Here is an 18,203-nt window from a genome sequence, read left to right as displayed (position 1 = left end):
GGACCGATAAGAAACTGTTAAAAGAAACCGATAACGGATCGAAATCGTAGCTACCAGTTTTGATTTGTTTCAACCTCATTCATTGAAACCGGTGAATCAAAACCGGATCAAACCGACCGTTTGACACATTTTTTAATTTTAAATAGTATAAATAACGTTCATAAGAAGGGCGTTGTGGATAATTTCTGTTTGACAACTTCCTGTCCTCTAAAATTGCTGAATGTGACTTGCGAAACGATTAGGGGTATTATTGTAATTTTATCCCAAACTCCTTCCTCCCTCCTATAATAGAAGCCAAAAACAACCGCCATTTTCGTTTTCTTCAAAAAGCTTGGGAGAGGTGTAGAACTGTAGAAGAAACCATCAAAAGAGGATAGAGTTCAGTCAGATCCTTCTGCTTAAACACTGTCGCTGCTGAAAGCTGAAGGTACGAATACTTCTAATTCTTTCTTAAATCTTCAGTTCTTCTATATGTTGGTGAGATCACGAATTTTGGAACTTTTCTTTTCGTATTCGTCTCTGTTCTTAGTTTCTGAACATGGATGAACATCTTTCGATAAAATTATCAATTTTAGTTAACGTTCACGAAAATTGATAATTGTTATGAACAATTGAGCTTGAACTTGACGTGATCGATCTTCTTCTATGAAAATCTCATCAGATAAGCGTAAACTGTGAAATATCTGAGCTTCGAACGAACATATATAATCCAAATCTCCAATTTTTATGCCTTTTTTTTTTAATTCTATTTCATGATCCTCGATTTTCTTCTGTCTTTTCTCCTTGCGATCTAGTAAAGGTTACCTCTGTGGAGAATTTGAAGTAATTCAATTATAGATTGATGATACAGAGGTAGCTTTGGTAGTTTAGTGTAAGGATGAACCAGCTGAAGCACCTCTTTCTTTCTCTCTCTCTCCTTTTTAATCATTTCGTTCCTCTGGTGCATTCTTTAAGCTACTTGCTGAGAGAGCCATAGTTGTGGAATCATATCGTTGATTCCAGTTGAATTGCAATTCCAATTACGATGAGTTTGTATTTTATTTATAGGATTCGACTTTCAAGTCAATTCCAATCAATTTCCAAAAAATTCTGACCGTTTCAAAGTGAAATGAAATCGGAAGAGGCAGGGATCGATTTCGTTGCGGATGCTATTTACTGAATGATTTAGAGAATCTCTTCCATTATTTATGGGACAAAGTTTTAGGTTTGAGAGGGGCCCTTGCATCATAGACATTGGTGACACATCCCTCCTGGGATGGACGCCCTATGTCTAGCGAAGCCCCCACCCTTAAAAAACAACATGGTCATTGGAGTGCACAATCGTTTGGAGAGGAGCCCGATCCTGTCTAGACATAGGGTCACTTTGTAACGGAAAATATTGACCTTTTATTTATTTTGAGGGGTGATCGTTATCATAGGTTTAGGTATCAATATCAGAATCATTGATATGGATGAATTTACCTATAAAATACAGAGATCAATAATTTTTTTTTTTACATTTTTATCTTCATCTGTACCATTATAGAGATCAATATCAGTTTCGGTGTGATTGATACCAAACTAATCCTAAAACCATGATCACCACGCAACCAGTAGTTTAGGAAGCACACCAACTTGACCCTCAAAGTGGACCGCAAACTGTTTGGTTTCCTTCCCATTTTCTTTTACAACTTTAGAGGTACCTGACTACCTTCTTTTCTTGTGGACTTTTTGGTGGTGGATGACGAAGGGAGATCAAGTACTCTTATGAGAATGATTATCGTACGGTGTTTGATCCACACTTGATTCTACTGAAAATAAAAAGTAATTAAAAGAGGAGAAAGATTAAGTAGAGTCCAAATGTGAATCAAATGCCGTACAAGAATACGAGTACCTAATCCGAACTCGTGGATAAGTTGGCATTGTAGGCGAATGTGCACATCTTGTAAGTCTAACACGTGGCAACAAAGATGGATCGTAGAATAGATAATTGAAGGCAAACTTGCTAGGTGACTTCAAACTTAAGCTCCCCACCTCCACATTGGAGTCCTACAGAGCACTAGATCATATGGTTGAAGAATTATCAAATTTACCACCGTTATTAAGGTTAAAGAAACACTAGTCATGGCATTGAGGAATGAACTTGTTTCCTAATGTTTTCCTTCTATGGGAAAAAATTTCTTACGATGTTATAGTGCAATATCCCTTTCATATTGTTTTTATTTATTTAATTATTATTATTTTTTCTTTTGTTTTGAATATATGGGTTCTATGTGAATGATATCGAAACAGTAATGTAGCATATAAATTTTTTTCTTATGTTGGCATCGTGGTAATTATTCTCCTTGGTATTTATATTTTTTTATGAAAGATCGTTTCTCATGTTGCCAATGTGAGAACATGTGAGAAGGAATATTCATGCCAAATCAACAGTTGTTTTTAAAAAGGTATTATCCACATGGGACCCATATATTCAGATAGAAGAGATAGAAAAAAAAAATCCAAGTGAGATGAAATTGCACTCTCACAATGTAGAAACATTTTTTCTCATTTTTTTTTTTTTTTTTTATTGAAATGTAATTTGAGTGGTCAAAATGGAACGTTTTCTGTTCATGATGGTCAATTTTTTTTTCTTTTTGGGTAATACTAGATTTGGCTTTAAAACTAGTAGAAAGTTTTACTCCACCAATGAAGTAGGGGAAATCCCATCCATCTAGAGTTGTTATTTTGCACTATAACATAAAAAGTCAACAATGCCTTCTCCATTGTTTTTTATTCCCATCCAAAGACACCCAAACCTGTAGATAAGGGTTTCTCCATTTACTGTGGGTGAAGGTAATTGACTCCTCATAGCAACGTGGTTCCTCTTCACAATTCTAAGAAAAAATAATAATACTTTCACCATGGGTGAAGAGAATCTTGAAATTGGAGTGATAATTTACGAAGTTTGAAATACCCTTGACATTATTCCTGAAATCTCATTCAACCATAAGAACTCGTGGATTAAAAGATTTTTCACTTCATACGTGAAAGAAAACTTAATCCCTAATAATATGATATGATATCAAAGCACCTAATCTACAACGCGGCCGATTTTCAGAAATGTTTTAAGACTAAGTACAGTAGGGAGAGTGAGGTGGATGATGTTATTGATGTAGAATAGGACTTCTAATGGATTTTGTGATTTATCAACTAACGGTGCTGATTATTGTGGGACCAGGATATTACTGTAAATTTGAAATGTATTCGGCAATGAAAGTTCGATTAACGCGGTCAACAACAGACGTCAACTTGCAACAGCCTCACAAGGACAAATTTATAGACCGGGTCGGGCAACTCATAGGGAGCCGTTTATCAGTTCGCTTCAGCGGGTCTGGCTCGAAGTCAGTTCAACATGGTCGGATCCATTCCAAGCAGGACAAGCCTGCCACCAACCAAAAAGGTGAATCACGGAACCGGTCGAAAAGCCAAGCCGTTATGACTACAACCCCAAACCCGACTCAAATGGATCCGATAACGAAAAAGGTAAATTATGACTGTGTTTGGTATGTATTCTCTGAATAAATTATGGGTCTAGAATGCATTTTGAAGTTGATTTTTTTCTATGCATTTAGACCTCAAATCTATTCCAATAATCCATACCATGCACAATCTACGTCTTTGATATACTTAATTTTTTTTGTTTTTTTATTTTTCTAATTGGTAACTAATTGTTTATAAATTTTGACTGAAAATTGTTGTTTATTAATTCTCTTTATTTTGCTCTCGTACACAGCATGTCTTCATCTTTGGCAAAGGAATGAGTGAAGGACATAAGGGTATGAAATCCTTGGTGAGCACTTCCCCTTCTTTATCTTTCTTTATCTTTACAATACATGTATAGGAAATTTTTGAAAAATTACAAGGGCTCTTTTGGACTTGCTCTTATAGAAATGAAATTATGACTTTGTTTATTGATTTTTATGTTGAAAATGTTTCATGGAAAATTAAGTGACATAATTTTCTATCTAGACGTGGCCCTTATGCCACGAACACAGGGGGCATGAATTGACCACCATACCCCTCTTGGAGCGTGCACCCTTGAGTTTGGGCACGTGCACCCTTGTGTTTGGGCACAAGTGCTGTTCCTAGATAGAAATTACTTACTTGAAAATCAAATACATTTAGATAAAGAACTTTAAAAGGGACACTTCTATTTATGTGCTATATGTGTATTTAGGGCTAGCTTTGATGTGATTTCTTGGAGTGCATTCCAAGAATGCACATCAAACGCATCCTACAATGACATATGTAATCTGTAATTAATACTTCAAAGCTTAGACCGGGCTTGGACCATGAATCAAGAAATGCACCCCTAGCTAAGCCCAGTGGACAATGGGCCAACCAGGTCGATTTGGGCTTGGAAAATCAACAGCTGGCCTGAGTTTCCGCGAATAGTTGTAGTTTCAGACTCACAGGCGGGGATTTAAATCTAGGAATAGGATCGGCATTGAGCTCCTGCCGATATCGATTCGGATTGGCTTGATTCGGTTGGTTTACTCTTACTTTTCATTTTTTTTTTTTTAAGAAATTTATCCTTGATCTAATACCGATAATCCAGAATCGGCCAGGTATCGATATGGATACAATTCGGCCGATCTAATACCGATTCTTAAAAACCTTCTCACAAGAAGAGAGGCAAACGCTTCTCAAAATTTGATGTGGGATTTGGATATCAAACTCGGAAAGAAACAAATTATGTATCTCAGTAATGGGTTATCTGTTAACGGCGAAGCAGTTGCTACGAGCATCGTCTGGTATGAATATGGGAGATTGCGGAACTACATTCCTTGACTATTCTAATCTTCTTTTTGAAATTGTTGGGCTTCTGTGTTTTGTGATGTTGTAGTTGGGCGGGAAAGGAGCAAACCTTGCAGAGATGGCAAGCATTGGCCTATCTGTGCCACCGGGCCTCACAATATCAACCGAAGCATGCCAGGAGTACCAGGAGTACGGAAAGAAGCTGCCAGAGGGACTGTGGGAGGAGATATTGGAGGCCTTTGAGTGTGTGGAGAAGGAAATGGGAGCCAAACTCGGTGACTCTTCTAAGCCGCTCCTCTTATCTGTTCGTTCAGGTGCTGCGGTAAGCTTTCCTCTCTTCTGGGTATTTGATTCATCGACTACAAAACACCTTTTTTTTTTTCCCTTAAGAATTTAGAAGGTAGAAGAATGGAGTATTGGTTCTGCCCGGTATGAAGTACAGATGCACACCCTAATTTGACTGATTTTCTTGGTTTTGAATTTGAACTGTTTATAAATTCAACTGTTCTTGTTGCAATTATTTGTTCTTGTAGATTTCTATGCCTGGTATGATGGACACTGTCCTTAACCTTGCCCTTAATGATGAAGTGGTTGCTGGTTTGGCTTCCAGAAGTGGAGAGCGCTTTGCTTATGATTCATATAGACGTTTTCTAGACATGTTTGGCAATGTTGTAAGTTGTCTAAAGATTTCCAGTTGATTTTCTTGTAAACAGATACTTGGGTGATCCAAATTCCAATAGTTATTAACACGTTCTTCACCTATTGATTGAATTTAATTTAGAATATTTTTGTTATGTATTTCCAATCAATATAATCGTAATTAGTAGGTAGACTCTCTTGCTAAGTTCATTTTTGTATTGAAGGTCATGGGCATTTCACACTCATTATTTGAGGAGAAACTAGAAGACCTTAAGGCTGCCAAAGGCGTTAAACTTGACACTGAGCTCAAAGCTTCTGACCTTAAAGAGCTTGTGGCACTGTACAAGACAGTCTACCTTGAAGCCAAGGGTGAACAGTTTCCTTCAGGTACAACACCTCCATCTTGACACATAAAGTTATTTCTATGGAAAAGAGAATGGAGATGGAATTTGGGTAGCTGTAAGATGTTGAAACCTCGAATATGTGGTTGATTGACTTGGAATAGAAGACTTATTAAGAGGCATCAACACCTTAGTGCCTCAAATTCTTTCCTATGTTGATGAATTTTAGATTCTTGAGGAGGGGATTAATTCTGATATCTTGATGCTTCTCAAAACATGTGCACACTCGATTTAAAATATCATTTAATCCCCGGAGAATCTGATATTCTGATTTCATCATGATCTTCTTTTCCTCTTGCCCCCCTTTTGATTAAGATTTCAAGAAAACAATGAAACTGCTTAGTCAAGGACAGCAGATATTTTTTTATTTCTGTTTGTAAAGCACTAATTTTACAGTTATTTCTTGATTGGTTATATATGCAGATCCAAAAGAGCAGTTGCAATTGGCTGTGAAAGCAGTCTTTGACTCTTGGGACAGTCCTAGAGCCATCAAATATAGAAGCATCAACCAGATAACTGGATTGAAGGGGACTGCTGTCAACATTCAATGCATGGTGTTTGGAAACATGGGAAACACTTCAGGAACGGGTGTGCTCTTCACTAGAAATCCAAGCACTGGAGAAAAGAAGCTTTATGGGGAGTTTCTAATCAATGCTCAGGTCCATAATTCTGGAATGGTGTTTTAATCAGAACCTCTATGATTCTATTGACGATTACTGTTTTTAGTAAACATGAGTAGCACTTGGATTTAAACAGGGAGAGGATGTAGTTGCTGGAATAAGAACACCGGAGGACCTGGACACCATGAAACAATGCTTGCCCGAAGCTTACAAAGAGCTTGTACAGAACTGTGAAATTCTGGAGAGACATTACAAAGACATGATGGTAACATACATCCTAAATATATATACATACAAAGATTATATTTTGTTATGCCTTTGTTTCTAACTTACTTGTTTCTTAAATCACCTATTGTTACAACTGCTTGTCCCAAAAGCTTGAGCTGTTAACCTAGGGGTACAATAATGTGTATCAACACACAACAACAACTATTTTGATTTCCATTTCTTCTTTAGGTTGTTGTAGCATGTTTTTATTTGTCGTGTCAAGCTTATAAGCTTAAGGCTTGAAGTTGAGAGAACTGCAAAAATTTAATAGAGAAAAGAAATGTGTAGTAGAGTACACACCACATACTCAAAATAAAATACATCCATAGTTAGGCATAGATACATCCATAGGAAAGGTGATCCACATGAACTTCACTTGTTTTGAGCAGACTACAAAGAAGCAATCGAAGAGAGCACCCAAACCCAACTAGGTTTAGAATGAAAGATTACCTTCTCTTTCCCTGGACACAACCTTTCTTTTCTCTTAGTAAACTCATACAAATTCCCTTGTTATGGTTAAGTGATTTTAGGAGTTAGAAATGTAATGAAAATCCAAGGTTAGTTCTTTCTTTTGCTGAAATTAATCTCACTTGTGGTGAGTTCATAGAAAGTATCTATAACTATAAGGCAGAAAAGAAATGGGGAAAACAATTCTAATAACTGGCTGAAGGTTAGATGGGGGGGGGGATATCATAGTCACATCTGGCGAAGGTTGGAACAGCTTGGCCTAACCTAAAACAACCTAATTGGTGTAAATTTCATGCTATTCCAGTGTCTTATTTTTTTTCCCACATTTGGCATTGGCGTTAAAATCTGCATAGATGTAGAATCAATGGTTTTAAATCTGTAGAGATATTTCCAAAATTTAAAAGGAAATTACACCTCTACATACCGTCATATAATAAATAACATTATAGAAAGGAAAAACAGGAGGGGTAGGGGAACAGATCATTTAACACCCTGCCATAAAAGATAAGAGAGAAGGCAAGGTAAAGATTAAATAGAGGTGATATTTCTAACAAAAAGTAAATATTTAGGTCATCACCTCAGAACAAAAGCTTGAAGAAAGTGCCAATACATTCAGAATAAAGTCATAAGAACTATATCATATTCCAATGGCTTTGACATCCATTGATCCTGTCAGAAAAACTCCTAATGTAATATCCAATCACAAAGGAAATTTTAAATTAAACAAAACCAATATAAATTAATTCCTTTCTGTTTTGTTCTTGTGAGAAAATACAACAACGAACTCAGCCTTATCCCAACTTAATGGGGTCGGCTACATGGATCCATACGAAACACAATAGACAAAGTTCAAAAAGAAAAGGGAGAAGGAAGAGATGAAAAGATGAGAGATGGGAAAAGAAAGATGAGACTAGGAAGATGTGAATAAGAGGAAAGAGGCACACATCCTAGCAAGTTAGGAAGATCTCAACTAAAGGGGGTCGGCTACATGGATCCTTGCCCTCCAATAGGCTTTATTTGAGGTCATACTTGGGAAAAGACTGAAACTATGCATGTCATTTCTCACCACTTCTCCTAGGATCATTTAGGCTTTACCCTAGCTCTTTTGGCTCCTTCAATCTAAATCCAATTACTCTTCCTTACTAGGGCATCCTCAGGCCTCCTTTGAACATGGCCATACCACCTCAAACGACTTTCGTGGAGTTTGTCGTTGATCGGGAAAAGTACCAAATCAGCTCTAATATCCTCATTCCATACTTTATCCTTCCAAGTTTTCCGGCACATCCATCTTAACATCGTCATCTCAGCTACACATAGCTTCTCTCTATGACTCTTCTTAACAGCCCAATATTCCGCCCCATACATTATAGCTGGATGCACAACAGTCTTATAGAATTTCCCCTTGAGCTTTAAATGGATACGCCAATCACACAGCACTTCGGATGCACCTCTCCACTTCATCCATCCCACTTTAATTCTCTGCAAAAACATCGCCTTCTATATCACCCTCTTTATTTATGGTTGACCTCAGATATCTAAATAGTCAATTTGTGGAATCTCTCTCCTCAAATTTTACCGTTTCATTATCCATCATAGAGTGGCTAAAGTTAAACATGACATACACTGTCTTTGATATGCTAATATTAAAGCCTCTTGTTTCCAAGGTTGATCTCCATAGCTCCAACTTAGCATTAATCCCTGCTTAGTCTCATCCATTAAAACGATGTCATCTGCAAAGAGCATACACTAGGGAACCTCGTCTACAATGCTCTTGGTTAACTTATCAATGAGAAAATCTCAACATCAAATACTATAATTTTAGGCACTTAACTTTGACATAAAGTATGCCTCAAAGCATGAGGACTGGACCTGTCTCTTTAATTAAAATTCAGCCATTTCCTTAAACCTTGCCATGGCATAAATGTCACGTCTTACAGGCATTCTCACCAATTTTATACTTGACTGCAGAGTATCTTTCTTAAACTCTTTATTGTGGGAGTAGTTCTGCAGTAGGCATTCAACATTTTGGAGCTGATTTAGGAGTAGCTCTGGAGGCCTTTGAATGCTCCAGTACAGAGGGGTGTATTGATTCAGATTGAAGAAGCTTAAAGAGACATGGGTAGGCCTAAAATGATTCTAGGAGAAGTAGTGAAGAAAGACACGCATAGCTTAGGACTGGTAACAAGTATGACTTTGAATAAATGATTGGTCAAAAAGGATCCATATAGCCAATCCCAAGTATTTGAAAAGCTGAGTTGAGTTGTTAATTATTTTATATATTTATAATGCTTTTAACCAGAGTATTGTTTCCTTTGGTCATTACAGGATATCGAATTCACAGTTCAGGAAAATAGGCTGTGGATGCTGCAATGCCGATCTGGAAAGAGGACTGGGAAAGGGGCTGTACGGATTGCTGTGGACATGGTTAATGAAGGGCTTGTTGATGCTCGTTCAGCTATCAAGATGGTGGAACCACAGCATCTTGATCAACTTCTTCATCCACAGGTACAAAAGTAAAGAAGAATGCACACAGGATACAGCAAGAGATTAAGATTACTTTCACCCAGTATGCTAATAGCAGAAATAACAGTACTTGGATTGAACATGCAAGAACTAAATAAAACATGAATACTAAAATTTTCTGTTAGGTTCTCTAACCAATTCATAAAATGAAATTATATTATGAATTATGTTAACTATTGTCCTTTTTTGAGTGCATAGAATAAAAAATAAAATGTTGTTAAGCCATTTCAGACCCAACATCTATGAGCATTTTCATGATTTATGTACACTTGCATGGGCATATTTGCACAAAGATGAAACATGGATGAATGTCATGCACATAAGCAGGTGTAATGCACTTTTCAATAACTTATTTTCATATTTCTTTGGTTTAGTTTGAGGATCCATCTTCTTACAAAGACAATGTGATAGCCACGGGCTTGCCTGCATCACCCGGAGCTGCAGTTGGTCAGGTTGTATTCAGTGCTGATGATGCTGAAACATGGCATGCTCAAGGAAAGAGTGTCATTTTGGTAATAGACTTTTCTTTTCTTTTCTTCTCTCTTATATCTTCCATCATTTTATTAGGACAACTAGCTTACTTGAAAATTCCAGGACTGTAGGCTAAAAATTTAGCTTGTAAATTATCCAGTCATAAAAGCTTTAAAATTGGATGGTGTTGACCAGAAACAATCTATATCAACCTGATGGTCCAAGCAACATCTTTCAACCATTCTCTTTGAGTGGTAATTGTAAATATTTTGTAGCTTGCCACAAGAATGTGGTTTATCATTCATCATGCTATCTGATTGACTTGATTTTTGGTTCAAACGATCTCCCAAACCCTTCATCATTGCAGTTTCATGGATTTAAGTGATTGCCCAAGTATGATGCTTGTAGAAACCTTTTGTGTTTCATTTTGACATATTTTTATTGTATAATGCTTATGGGGCCCTTCAGTTTAACTTTCCTTCTTGGTATTACTTACTAAATTTGCACTTGTTCGCACTTAATAGAGAGAACTATAATTTTTTTGGAAAAGGAATCCTTGAGTAGTCATCTACAGTCACCATATCCAAGAATACCACTTGTTAAACCTAAGAAAGTATACAGGAAAAGATGTTGTTGCCATTTTTGCTGGATGCAGAATTATTTCCCGAGTTGAGTTTTTTTTTTGGGTGTCTGAAGGTGAGGACAGAGACCAGCCCAGAGGATGTTGGGGGAATGCATGCGGCCACTGGTATTTTGACAGCTAGAGGTGGCATGACCTCACATGCAGCTGTTGTAGCCCGTGGGTGGGGAAAGTGTTGTGTATCCGGATGCTCTGACTTACGTGTGAATGACTCAGAAAAGGTGAAGTATTTGACATTTTTTTTTTCTTTTCTTTTGATAGAACGTAAAGAAGTATTTGACAGTTTCTGCTTACAAAGGACAAACTTTTGAGGAACAGGAAGTTATAGAATGTTTGTTTGATTAACGTTGCAGGTTGTTCTAATTGGAGACAAGATAATAAAGGAGGGTGAGTGGCTTTCGCTCAACGGATCTACAGGAGAAGTGATAATGGGGAAGCAGACACTTGCTCCTCCAGCTATAAGTGGTGACTTGGAAACCTTCATGTCCATGGTTGATGAAATAAGGTCTCTCAAGGTAAAGCTCGTATCGTTTAACTGTACATACAATTTTCTGGAAATTCTCCAACTAATGCAAAAAAAATTGTGGGTTGTAGGTTATGGCGAATGCTGACACACCAGAAGATGCACAAACAGCAAGAAATAATGGTGCACAAGGGATTGGACTCTGTAGGACAGAGCATATGGTAGTTACTGCATTCTTTTATTTGTTTCTAATTTTATTTACTGTCACTTGATCTTCTTGATATTTGAGAAGATAAGAAAAAGATTACAGTCTCATAAGAATTATTGCAAATTTTGGAGATGCATGAATTTTTGCAGCAGCAGTCATGCTCTTTGTTTGTCATAAAAGAAGGAACTGAAAATATCATAACTTGTGTATTTATGGGGCAAATGATCCTAAAATTTAAACCTTATATGGTATTAGTTTTGATCTCCCCCATCCCTTTTCTTTGGTATCTCAGTTCTTTGCGTCGGATGAAAGGCTAAAGGCAGTCAGACAGATGATAATGGCTGTGACTCCAGAACAGAGAAAGAAGGCACTGGACTTACTTTTGCCTTATCAAAGATCTGACTTTGAAGGAATCTTTCGTGCAATGGATGGTACTTTTATATTCTTCCGACCATTTACATTCCTAAAGGAAAATGTATGACCTCTGTTTAGTGCATGGGTCCCACTAGTGAGCGATGAAAGTTAATGATGTGAACTGATTGATTAAATCTTATGATCATTGTGCACGCTTTTGGATGGTTAGGAAAATTATGACAAAATAGACTTAGCTTTGGTTCTGTGCATGAGGAAATTTCATAGTCCCTGTCACATTTGCTTATTGGTTTATGGTTTGCTTGTGGACATGCTCACTTATGAAGTGAACTGGTGCTGCATGTATTCTTTTGACCTTTCTGCTATCAAATTTTATCTTTTTGACAGCTTCATGACATTAATGAGAAATTCATAGATCTTAATTTGGGACATGTACTTTTACTAGAACTTATTTCTTTACTATTTGGCAAGATGCCTAGGTTTTATTTCCAGTCTATTTTTACGGTTCATTGTTCAGCTATGTTAGAGGAAACGTTGAAATTTCAGGTCTTCCTGTGACAATCCGGCTGTTAGACCCTCCTCTCCATGAATTTTTGCCAGAGGGGGACATCGAACAAATGGTCAGCGAACTAACTTCTGACACTGGCATGACCGAAGAGGAAGTGTTTTCAAAGGTTGAGAAACTCTCAGAAGTAAATCCCATGCTTGGTTTCCGTGGTTGCAGGTATGATGCCCTTTATTACCTTAGATAACTTGCTAAATTTTTGGTTTTTCTGCATCCAATTAGTGGTTTTTTCAACCACCTCTCATAGCACTAGAAGAAATGGTGAGATGGATCAGTTCTGGGTCCCCAGCTAGTTCCAAGGCATTTACACTTGGGTTGTATTTCTTCATCCTTTATATTATAAACTTCTCGAATCCTGAGGACAGAGACTCCAATAATAGTGTACATACCAAGGACCTGCAGTGCCAGATGTATACGAGTTTGTTTACAACTATAATATCAGATATAGTTGGACCATAATGATTTTCAGCTTCTATGCCCAAATGATTTGGTCCTAGGTAATAACTGTTCATGGTCAAATAATTTTAAACTGGTGAATTTGGCCATACTTGGAAGGTCAGACCATATGACCAAGGTTCTAAAGGTTAGTATTGGATTGTCCGAATCAGTATCATCTCGGAACAATCCCATCACAGATGGGAATGGATCACCATTCTTATCATTTCAATAATTTTTTTCCTGTCTCGCCTGATTAGGGTCAGTGTCTCCAGCAAACGTTCTGACCTTCAGTATTGAGTTTTAAATCCTTGCATAAGACTGCAGACTGTGGCTATTGAGTGGTGAGAGTACTAAAGGTATTTGGATAAATTGGCATTTGACAATACGAACTCTAAATCTCTAGTTTGGTAACACCTTTTACATTACTCTAAGTTTGTTTCATACTTGGGACTTTTGTATAACTAACTGGGTGCATCTTGTTGTAACCAAAGTGGTGAACTGAGAAGTTTTAACCTTCATTTCTTTGCCCTCAGTTATATTCCCAAAAGAAGTCGGGGATAAAATAAGATTTTTAAAGTGATTTAAAACTGACTTACAGTTATGTAATTTTCAGAGCTGCCATTGTTTTGCACACTTTCCGAGTATATATGTGAAATGACAGGATTTCATCCTCATTGAAAGAAGTGTGTTATACTAAAAGGGAAAAAATGTAAGGGCGTACAACTTCTTTTTCACCAACTTCGGTTGCGACAAGATTTTCCCTAACTTAAATTTGAATGCTAGCTAATTTATGCATCTACTTTTCTTAAACTGAAACCATGTTTTGATTTGCAGATGAAAAGACTGAGGTATTCATATTTTAAAGATTTGATGTTTATATATTGTTTTTTGATGATGTATATCCAGGCTTGGGATATCGTATCCAGAACTAACTGAAATGCAAGCACGTGCAATCTTTCAGGCTGCAATCTCTATGAGCAACCATGGTGTCCAAGTCTTTCCTGAAATTATGGTTCCCCTTGTTGGAACACCACAGGCATGAGTTTGATTCCTTTTCTTTTCAGATCTTATATATGTGTAGACTTGCACTGGCCCTGCAAGAATGTTTTAATTTCCTATGGCTCCAATTGGTTGGATGAAAAATGAAGGAAACTAAAATATCCAAAATAAAACTCTAATAGCATATAGAAAATAGTTTGGACTTTCAGATAGTAGTTAAAAAGTGAGTAAAATATCTCGTTTTTCCATCTCTACAAATCTAAGGAAGTTAGTGTTATACTTACTATACTTGATAAGTCAGTTAGATGCGCAACGATTTCTATATTTGTTGGAATGTTTCTATTTTGTTTGTAACTTATACTTTTCAAGATTCTTCATCCAAGCAAATAGAGCCTATGTGCAAGTTAATTGAAGAAAAGTTTCTTGTAGCAAGTCATAAAATGCTCTTCATTTTCTCTGACTATAGTTGTATAAAAGAGGGGGCCATTCTAATCATTTCACTATTTTGAAACTCTCACCCTCCACACACACACACAAAATAAAAGGAAAGAAATATTTCAATAAGCTAAAGTCGAACACTCAAGATTCTATATTTCATAAATATTGAAGTTTTTGGGTGCAGGAACTAGGACATCAAGTGAGTTTAATACGGAGCATTGCTGAGAAAGTGTTCTCTGAGATGGGTACTTCTCTAGGTTATAAGGTTGGGACTATGATTGAGATTCCCAGGGCTGCTCTAATTGCAGATGAGGTATGTTAAAATGCATTGTTCTCTTAATACTGCTGCAAACATATCGAATAAAGCTTTCTAGCTTGCACCTTGAGACAAGTCTATTGAGAAACTCTGAAGGGACATTTTGGTGGTTTTGTGTGCCTTGTTAACATGCATTCACATGAATGGATCATTAAATGCATAGAAACTTAGCTCAATGCAGTCTGGGGGCCATTTAGAAAGAACAATTTAAGCACAGAATGAACTCAATATGTTCAGAGAGAGAGAGGGAGAGAGAGTTCAGACCATTCTTCTTTCCGGATCCGGTTTTTTATCATCTTCTGTTTTCTGAACACATTTACTTTTGGCAGGACAAAATGGAAAAATTGGTTATTTAGTATTTGAGGAATTGTACCCAAACACCGAAGTAAAGGACTGTAATGCACATATAGAATGCATTATTGCAGCTGTCATGTTCATGCTGTAATGGTTGGCAAGTTAGTGGTTTCATTAGCTTTCCATAAGCGTCATAAGATGTAATGTTGTTCTCAATATATCTTTCAATTCTTCATTTCTGTTTATTATTTTGTTAATGATTTATTGATAGATTGCCAAGGAAGCGGAGTTCTTCTCATTTGGGACTAATGACCTCACACAAATGACATTTGGATACAGTAGAGATGACGTTGGAAAGTTCCTTCCCGTGTATTTGTCCAAAGGCATTCTACCAAGTGATCCATTTGAGGTTAGAACATGCTAACACTAAGCAGAATCTATTTTCACTAGTGTAAAACGACCCATTAAACTGTGACCTAAGCTGTCGATTCCACCAAGTCTTGATTTTCTGTTGGTTTTGATCATTGTGCATTTTGGAGACCAAAATATTAGAAAGATGCATAAGATACTGATAGATAGATGCTATGAGTAAGTTTTACTCCACTGCCAATGACATAAAGGAATGAACCTGCAACAATCTTCTATGATTCCATTTGTCAGAAAGCAATTGGAAAAGTGCATATGTATTTTAGGTGGTGTGTTCTACTTTACTACAGTAAAACATTTTTTCCCCCTTTTTATTCGTACTTTCGAAGAATGATAACTCACTGCTTGCTGCTGCTATCACCACAAATGAGATATGAGTCTTACTCTCCAAGGTCCTATGGAAATGTTTCTTAGGTGCTTGATCAAAAAGGAGTGGGGCAACTCATCAAGATGGCTACAGACAAAGGATGTGGAGCAAGGCCTAGCTTAAAGGTGAGCGACTGACACTTCGAGAAGGGAGATATTTAATAAAAATGACTAGCTAAATAGGAGACTTTTTCTTTGACACTCATTGCCAGACTTTTCTCTTAAGACATTTAAGTGGTTTAAAATTGTCATGAAGTCACTTTTCTGGAAACCTATCTATCCTGTTGTGAAATACTTTGAAATTTTAAACATATCAATGTTGCCATTTGAGAGATGCATAGCTTCCACTAAGAGCTTGAACACCACAGCTCCCAATTTGATTTTGGAAGGCATACCTATATAAGGGTGCAGAGCCCTCCTTTCCCCAATGTGACCTGACTAAATGGTTGTAATTATTTGATTTGGTACATCATTTGATCCAATGGCAGCCATTATTTGATAAGGTTTCCTTGCTCGAATCTGATTTGTCCCAAAAGGACCTCATTCATTGACACGTAAAGCAAGACAGATTTCTATTTTCCAATTTGGGACCTGTTAGATTGATCAATGATAATAACAAGCAGGTCGGAATATGTGGAGAACATGGTGGGGAACCCTCTTCTGTAGCATTCTTTGCGGAGGTTGGACTCGACTATGTTTCATGTTCACCTTTCAGGTTTGTTTTTATCCTTCTCAACAATTACATGAAAGAAACTTTTTGTTTCAGTTCAGCTAACTGAAAACATCATCTAGATAAAACTGCTGGATGTGACCTCCTTTTTCTTATGATTTGTTTCTAATTTTCCAACAGGGTCCCTATTGCTAGGCTTGCTGCAGCTCAAGTGGCCGCTTGAGAAGACTTCAAGTAGGAAGATCTGAGGACCAAGTACCGTTGCAAAGTAACCTTGTGCAGGAGATGTAAATAGGCTGCTTTTACTTGTAGTAATAATGTTAATATGATTTCTACCCAAAAAAATAATAATGTTGATATGATCAATCAAATGTGAAAATGGAGAATATTTATGAAAAATATTGGAGAAATTTTTTGTCTATCTCCTAAATTGGAATTTATCTTCCACTGTTCCAGAAGAACATTTTGGTCTCTCTGTGTTTCAAAAGTCTTGGTTAATAGAAATCAAAACTTTACTGTTAGAGAAAAGCAACATTAGAGTCCATGGTTAGCTGGGTTCTTTTGGGAGATCTCAGCTTTTGCTTATTCTTAGATATTCTCAAAAGACTTTTGCAGGTATGAAAACTTGAATATTTGCTCAAAAACATTGCATCTACAACAGGATGAGAGAATCAAAGTTCACTCTTATTTTCTCCTTTGCTTCTTCTGTTAGTGCATTTATTACATTTTGGATTGGGAATGTGGTATCTGTCAACCTGGGATTCAATAGGCAGCTATTCTCTTCCCGCAAAACAGAGCAAACCCCCTTTCCCCACTTGATCTACCATCCCCTAGAGAGCGAGAGCGAGAGAGAGAGAGATTTTATGGCATAAATTCCCCCTGGTTAGGATATGTAGAACCACTAAAAATCCCAAATCGCCTTGGGATGTGCTATGGAATGCATATATATGACATAACCTCCCTTACATGGAACATGGTTGGTCACATATTCACATGATACTTCATTGGTATCAAAGACAGGATCAGAATGGTTGTCTGAGAATATATTGGTGTTAAACTCATTCAGTGAAATTACAATTTATATCCTTGTTTAAAAATTCAGGTACGGCTCTTATCAGGGGTAGAGTTTGTAATTTCACATACCATTGTGACAGCACAATCAAAATTTTCCCATTAGGGCGGTTTTACCTTCATGGCTTCAGGTAGAGAGACTAAAGACCATGGAATCAAGTATCGGTATTGGATTGGCCGGATCAGATCGGTATCGGCAGAGACCGATCTCGATACCTGACCGATCCTGAGATAGGTATCGGATTGACCGGATCAGATCGGTATCGGCTGAGACCAATCTCGATACCTGACAGATCCTAAGACAAGTATCGGTATCGTCCCGTGTATCGGATACAGATCTGGATCGACCGATCCTACCCGATCCATTAAAAAATATTTTTTTAAAACTTGAGTCATAAACGACGAACAGGAGAGAGAGAGAGAGAGAGAGAGAGAGAGAGAGAGAGAGAGAGAGAGAGAGAGAGAGATCTAGGGTTTCGAACGCTTCCTTCTCCGCAGGGTAGCTCAATCTTTGGCTGCAGACCGAACTGTCTAGTTCCTTTAGGTTTGATTGATTAGAGTTGGGGGGAAGTGATACGACCCAATTAATCATCCTGTAAGGTAAGAACACGTGGTATCCAAAGGAAGGACACATGTCACCCACCTGATAGAGGCCGTAAGAATTCTAACCACGCAAACCACGTGAGGAGAAGATACCCGAATAAAGAATATTCCCCACAGGGGGAAGAGCACATATCCAAGTAGGACTCGGGAAGGGAAAAAGGCTAAC

General features: G+C 37.3%; 1 protein-coding gene across 2 annotated transcripts; it reads left to right on the top strand.

Moving 5' to 3' along the window:
* Positions 1–295: 295 nt before the first annotated feature.
* Positions 296–16,791, top strand: LOC122088406 (pyruvate, phosphate dikinase, chloroplastic). 2 transcript variants are annotated; one of them, XM_042657673.1, is made up of 21 exons: positions 296–427; positions 3,200–3,504; positions 3,755–3,811; positions 4,868–5,101; positions 5,313–5,450; positions 5,643–5,805; positions 6,243–6,478; positions 6,576–6,704; positions 9,500–9,679; positions 10,072–10,209; positions 10,865–11,029; positions 11,162–11,323; positions 11,403–11,492; positions 11,772–11,910; positions 12,398–12,575; positions 13,761–13,890; positions 14,476–14,604; positions 15,173–15,310; positions 15,742–15,819; positions 16,317–16,408; positions 16,544–16,791. In XM_042657673.1, the coding sequence occupies exons 2-21, from the start codon at positions 3,220–3,222 to the stop codon at positions 16,584–16,586; spliced, it is 2,904 nt and encodes a 967-aa protein (XP_042513607.1). In that variant the 5' UTR covers positions 296–427; positions 3,200–3,219; the 3' UTR covers positions 16,587–16,791. The 2 variants fall into 2 exon arrangements, with proteins under 2 accessions (XP_042513607.1, XP_042513608.1); XM_042657674.1 differs by lacking the exons at positions 296–427; positions 3,200–3,504; positions 3,755–3,811 and adding an exon at positions 4,658–4,775.
* Positions 16,792–18,203: the final 1,412 nt, after the last annotated feature.

This window comes from Macadamia integrifolia, chromosome 9 (assembly GCF_013358625.1).
Source record: "Macadamia integrifolia cultivar HAES 741 chromosome 9, SCU_Mint_v3, whole genome shotgun sequence".
NCBI classification, from domain to species: domain Eukaryota; kingdom Viridiplantae; phylum Streptophyta; class Magnoliopsida; order Proteales; family Proteaceae; genus Macadamia; species Macadamia integrifolia.
This window is presented reverse-complemented; position numbering and strand designations above follow the sequence as displayed.